Source organism: Cryptomeria japonica, chromosome 2 (assembly GCF_030272615.1).
Source record: "Cryptomeria japonica chromosome 2, Sugi_1.0, whole genome shotgun sequence".
In the NCBI taxonomy this organism is placed as follows: Eukaryota; Viridiplantae; Streptophyta; class Pinopsida; order Cupressales; family Cupressaceae; genus Cryptomeria; species Cryptomeria japonica.
In genome coordinates, this window is record NC_081406.1 from 514,431,928 (window position 1) to 514,438,441 (window position 6,514).

At 34.6% G+C, this 6,514-nt stretch overlaps 1 protein-coding gene across 2 annotated transcripts; it reads right to left on the reverse strand.

Annotated features, from left to right (window-relative positions):
• Nucleotides 1-4,432: 4,432 nt before the first annotated feature.
• Nucleotides 4,433-6,146, reverse strand: LOC131045259 (cysteine-rich repeat secretory protein 55). Of its 2 annotated transcripts, none has more exons than XR_009105787.2 (2): nucleotides 5,265-6,146; nucleotides 4,433-4,568 (listed from the first exon to the last, which is right to left on the reverse strand). XR_009105787.2 is itself a non-coding variant. In XM_057978811.2 (2 exons), exons 1-2 carry the CDS (start codon nucleotides 6,131-6,133, stop codon nucleotides 5,321-5,323), a joined length of 744 nt encoding a protein of 247 aa, XP_057834794.2. In that variant the 5' UTR covers nucleotides 6,134-6,146; the 3' UTR covers nucleotides 5,167-5,320. The 2 variants fall into 2 exon arrangements, 1 of the variants encoding a protein (XP_057834794.2); XM_057978811.2 differs by lacking the exon at nucleotides 4,433-4,568 and having other exon boundaries at nucleotides 5,167-5,479; nucleotides 5,549-6,146.
• Between the last annotated feature and the right edge of the window lie 368 nt (nucleotides 6,147-6,514).

Sequence of the window (6,514 nt, forward strand, 5' to 3'; positions counted from 1 at the left end):
AGTCTACATTTGAAAATTATCCGATGGTTTTTTTTGGCAAATTGTCATATGGGCTCTATGCAAAACTGATATTATATGTGTTGTGACCGCATTTTGTATGTGGTTTTGGACGGGGTGTATAAATGGATCCATTAGATACTATAGGTTTATTTTATGAGCTATGACCGAAGGTTTTCTTCCCAGGGTTCTTTCCTCTGGTATGCTCTTTGAATCCTGTGTAAAAAATAAAAAATATTAATAAAAAATTTTAGTGGAATAATCCACTTTTATTGAAAAAAAAAAAAAAAGCTTTGCATGCTATCGAGTCTTGGCACATAGCTTGCAAAACCTTTAAGTAAAAGCTTGTTCGCTTGTAATTTGTAGCATCAATATGATCATTTAGCAAATACAATTCTTCCACCTCCATCAAATTTATCATATCACCGCTTCACTCTGAACCCCATATTTGTGCAGTGGCTCTATCACTATTTGGATGTATTTTGGGGAAGTTGGTTGATAATATTACATTCCTTGTGAAACAGCGATGGGCTTTTCGCAGTATCGCAGAAAACCTAGGGTTTAACCCAGTGTTCTCTGCGATATAGCGATGACATATGAACTATGAGATTTTAATATAATTGGAAACTTTGCTTCCACAAGATGGTAGTGTTGTAAACCCTAAATTTCATAACAATACCCCTAACATGATCACCAAGCTTTTATTTTTTAAATGGTGAAAGGTTGAAGCTATAGAAGTTTTCTTTTATCTAGTATAAAATCCCACATACTATCTTCATTATGCACTAAATCCTATTTGAAAAATCCCTGGCAGACACAAGAAAGATCAGTAAAATAACCTTCACCAATCAACATTTCATGTATATATCGAAATAGTGATTCCAATCTAATAAATCAATGTTAGATACCGATATTGGGATAGCTAACCCAATTCAATAAATCAGTGTTGAACATGGACATCGAGATACAAATGCCGAACATGAAGTCTTGATTGCCCGTTAGAATAACTAATAAAGGTGGAATAGCACATCAACAGGGTTCCGATTACTAGAACTATCCCGATGGTGAATAAATAGAATGGCATCAAGGGAACTATCCCGAATATGCACTTATGACCGATGAATCGACATCGGTAAAACCTATGGCGATAAAGGAAAATGAAGATGATACACCTATCAGTATAACTAATGAGATCAGAATAATGGATCATCTATGATCTGATAGAACAACTTATCCTGAAAATGAGTATATGAAGTGACATCGGAATAGTTACTTCGATAACACACTCTTGACTAGACTACTTGTATCCGAATAACTCATAATGAAAGGTGGAGTCAACGGAAAAACTTCCATCGGGATAACTTGTGAAGTCGATCATACAGTTTTTTGGTATGCCAACAATTAAAAAAATCTCGATACACACCATCCAAGATGCATTCGGCATAGGTAACCCGAAGAGAAAATATGAATGAAAAATGATATCGGACAAACTAACAAAATAAAAAATGAACCTTTAAGGGGTCTTCAATAGAGAAAGTTCTGTTGATAAAGAATATGAATGGAATGATTGGTGCGAGTTAAATTTATGATAAAATGAAGTGAAGGATTGCCCAAATGATCAAAAAAAGTTTTGCCAATGAGGTAGAAAGCAACAAAAGAGACATGAACATATCGAAGAGACATCATGAAGAGACACCTCTATCGGGTCTTCTTCATATATATAGGATTCAAAATATAAATCGGAAAGGGGGGGAATTATCAACTATAATATATATAAAAAGGGATGTAATATATCATTAGATATGAATAAATAAAATCCAATCAATGATCCTTCTTCTCTATTGTGATGTAGTAAATTTCTCTTCAGATCAGTTCTCTGTCATAACCATTTAACAAAAGGCAGCTATTTGCATTTTATTTTGATTTGTCTTTCTGTGAGAGTTAAATTCAATCAGAGTAACTGTACAATTGATAATATCTAATTGTAACATTGACGGTTAGGTAATTGACAGATCCATCCAAGGGCGGATTTTAAAATTGTCTTTCAGAATTATACATAGGGTTTGCAAGTGAATGACTGTATTGCCCAAAAGAAATAAGGCATGGTCTAGTTGCATATAAAATTCAATTCAAGATCAATCAAATCATTTTCAGTTTTATTTTTATGTTAGTAGGAAGCAAAAGTAGAGAATAGGAGCAGGAAGTAAAGAAAACAAAATCAAATTGAAGCAAGAGTTAATCAGATAATTTATCCCAAAGATATATGCCACTTTGAGATAAACAACAGAGGTAGAAAGTATGTAATATACATATCTTCTATAAAAAGCACCAAGTAAGGAGATCAATTGGTGAGTAGGTACACCCACCTAGGTTATGAAGAGCCTAAAGTGAGGGAGTTAGCAACCTTGAAAGGTTCACTCTATTAGTTGGCCAAATCAATTGGAAGGTTCGAAGATAGGATCGGGCATAGCCTTAGAACTTTTCCAATCGGTTGATTTGAGAACCAATAAGTAGGATGAGCCATTTTATCATTTTTTTTTTCAAAAATCATTGTGGGCCCTCCATGTTTTATTTTACCCTCTCACATATTCATAATTCTTCAAAGATCATTTAAGATGATTCAGGGATAATTTTACTTTCATCACCATAATGGTATTAAAAGGTCATTTTAGGTGACCCCTTTTAACACCATTTTTTAGGAATACGATAATTTTATTATTTAAATCATTAAAATTAATTTAAATAATCATATATTTAATTTCTCACTTGGTCCTATGATTAAAATTATTTAAATCATTTTTTTAAAATGTTAAATAATATCAATTCTTACTTTACCAATATGGCTTCACTCTGCAAGATAAACAAAACTTAAATTTTTCACCTTCCATATTATTATTTAAATCAAATGATTTAAGTAACATAATTCTTGGATTTTAAATATAGCTTTGAGAATGAATTATCACTTAAGACAAATTGATTTAAACAATATAAGTCAAGATAGCCTGCCTTCACAATTTCTTATAACACCATATGCTAAGCTCTACCCTTGTGGGAGCCACATTTACCCCACATATAGTACAAAAATCCAAAATATTAAACTTAGCTTGAATTTAAACAATGACTTTATGGTGAATAAAATTTTAGGGTTTTTACCTCTTTTTCTTATTTTGCCAAAATTTAAGGTTCCAACAGGTTGCCCTAGTCCTTTAATTATAAGGCAGACAAGTGGGATCTATTCTAGATCAAGGAGATGCATTGGATTCATTGTCAGAAGCTCGAGCAAAAATTTTGGGGTTGGGAAGGTGTGTCATCCTTGTCCTCTACTTTTCACTCTATCAAAATATGAACTTGTTCATTGTCATCAGCTCTATCAAAATTTTTTATTACATTTTTGGGGTTGGGAAGGTGTGTCGTCCTTGTCCTCTACTTTTCACTCTATCAAAATATGAACTTGTTCATTGTCATCAACTCTATCAGAATCTTTGATTACAACTCCTGAGTCAATTCCCTACACATAGAAATAGAGAAAAAAGTTGTAAATAGGGGTTTGCCTTGGGTCAAACCCTAGTTTATGAATTGAACTTGAAAGTGATATGCTAATTGTAATGAAAATTGTAGCAAAATGCTTTTTTTTTAGGGAAATGCAGAATTTGGAATTAAATGCTTGTAATTGAAATGTAGACCTTTATGAAGCTTTCTTGAATCCTCATACAAAGGTTTCAGGATATCATCTAGAATCTCTTCATAGAAGGTTGATCGTGGATGTCATCTTGAATGCTTGAACTTGACTAAAATTTCTTCTTTAATTCTTGATGAATGTTTGATTGCTTACTCACTTGAATTGAATTTTGTAGAGAACAATTGACATCATTAGATGGCTTAGGTTTCAATGAGAGGGGTAGACCTTATTTTACACCTAACTTCTCAACAACTATTTGAATATTTGTAGTAGGTTGACACGAGATCTAATTTATCGCTCACTAGATGTGACCATTGTGAGGACCAAATTTGGGTCCTAATTGAAAGGACTAGGGTGCTTTGGCACCATGGTCTTGAGAATCAGGACTTAGCCTTGGGGAAAATATAGGAGAGATGGTGAAAATATAGGTTTGTGGGGTGGTGTGAGTAGAATCAAAACAATCACTGGGCTTCAAAAGACAAAGCACCAAGGTAAGGTCTATTGTATGCGGATACAATTTACGACGCTAAACAAAATATCTAAATCTTCTAATTGATTCAATATCCACTAAACTGAATACATCTGAGTGAATAATTTACAATTTACTCTTAGATTTATTACTACTTGAAGAAAATTATTTTCTATTTTGTTTTCAAAACACACAATGTTCACAAAATTTGAAACTCTCATCAAAATAAGAAAAATTATCTGTCATTTTTTTATTCAAAATGATTTTTAAATCATTCTCACTATTGTGGACCAATCTGTGGTGCCACAACACACAAGTATTTTCAGATTTCATTAAATTAGAATATTTAACAATTATAGTGGCTTCCAGCTTAAAAAGAGTCTCCTTCTTTGTCCCTCTTGCTACCTCTAGGTTTCCTCTTACCTATATGGAACCATGTTTGTCAAGTGTTACATGCAATCTCATATCATTCAAAATAAAAATTGAAATTGAATTTCTTTCTAAATATGGGATATGTGAAACACTTGAAAGAGATTTTATTCTCCAATCACTGAAACACAACTAAATCATACCCCTTTCCAACAATAAGATATGAATAATTATCATCGATGTAGAAATTTCTCCTTCATCATACTTTTCATATGTGGAAAACCACTCCTTATAAAGAGTCATATAGTACAAGCATCCCAAATCAATTAGCTGATATTCTTTAGTCACTACATGAAGCAAAGAAATCAAAGCATCATAACCTGAATTTGAGGATTTCTCTGTAGAGGAATCAAACTATTTCTTTGGATTCTTGTATTCCTTCATAACATGTCCTATCTTTCCACAATTCTAATACTTCACTTATTAGCTAATTTTTAATTTGACAGAAATATTAAAACTTATTAATCAACAAAAACAGAAAGATTTCATCTTAATCATAGCTATCACCACAAATTCAAAGTCCAAAAAAGGCATTAAATTAAAAAACAATGCATACTCAAACATTGAAACATGGTTTTGAGAAAGCAAAAGATTAGTTTTAATCCAAGCAATGGAGTTTGTAACATATAAATTCGCTTCAAATGATTAGAAACACTCAATTATTCTATTTATAATGGTTTGTGAGTATACCATCCATGCTTCTTGGTTGTTCACTTCACAGAATCAGAGCAAGAGGAGGAACCATTCTAATAGTGCTTAGCAATGGGATAGATTTCGTAGCGCAGGTTGCAGCTGTCCATGAAAATTTGAACGCCCACTCTCCCACTACAACAACTGAACATCTGTTCTATACCCTTGGACAGACAAGTCGCACAGTCCTTAGCCGAAACATCTCTCCAGCACATCTGCATTCCATAGATGGTCACATTGGAAGAAACAACAGTCGACCCCAAAACAAACTTAATGTCACTTACAGGAGCCTTAGTTGACAGATCGGCCATAAGCCCACGGGCAGCTTCATTAAAACGTTCATCATTATCACTGTTGACATTGACAAGGCCATACCAGTAGCTGCTATCTACCTTGGACAGAAAACTGTAATTCTCATAACGAAGGAAACAAAACTCCAACTGAACACGGGCTCCAATGGCGTTTGGGCAGTCACGGCGAATGGATTCAACAGCCTGCTCTGAACATGCACGACAGTCTGGGGGTGAAAGATCTCCTCTGCACTGGAGGCGTCCCTGCAAGCTTTGGAGTTTTGGTAATGACTCACATTTTGCAAGTAATTGATCTTCAGATCCGGTCACACAGCTGAAGCCTGTCTTGGGCGTTTTGTCAGCTAGGGTTTTTAAGACCTCGTTCACGTTGGCGTCGAATTGGGTGCCGTGGGAGTACTTGACGACATTACATGCTGCGTATATCTCGCCCACCGATGAGGATTCGATCATAACAACAGATGAATCACTGCACTCTCCTACCATTATCATGTACAAGATTGATAGCCATGCAGCCAGATATAGCGGCATTCTTGTTGTAGTGCTCGCAGAGAAAATCATGGAATTTGGCAGCTAATCGTTGAAGATATGTGATTAAACACTCTGAGCTGTTCACTTTATATAGAGATGGAAAACGAAGACTGGGCCATATCTTTCAACAATGAGGGCGCCTGTGTAGATGACCTTGACTCTACGTGTTTCTAGAAGCTTTAGATTACGAAATTGTGGCCGCTGATAATGCAGATCGCCGACATTGACAGTAAATGATAGTTGACATGGTAATCGGGTGACGACTTCGCACCACAAAAATCTAAAACTTAGGTCAACATTTGCTGCTCTTCGAGATAGTGGATTTGGCAGAGAGATAACATTTCAACGATGAAGACAAAAGAAATTCATATCTTAATATCAATCAACACATTATTGAAGGTAGGGGATGCA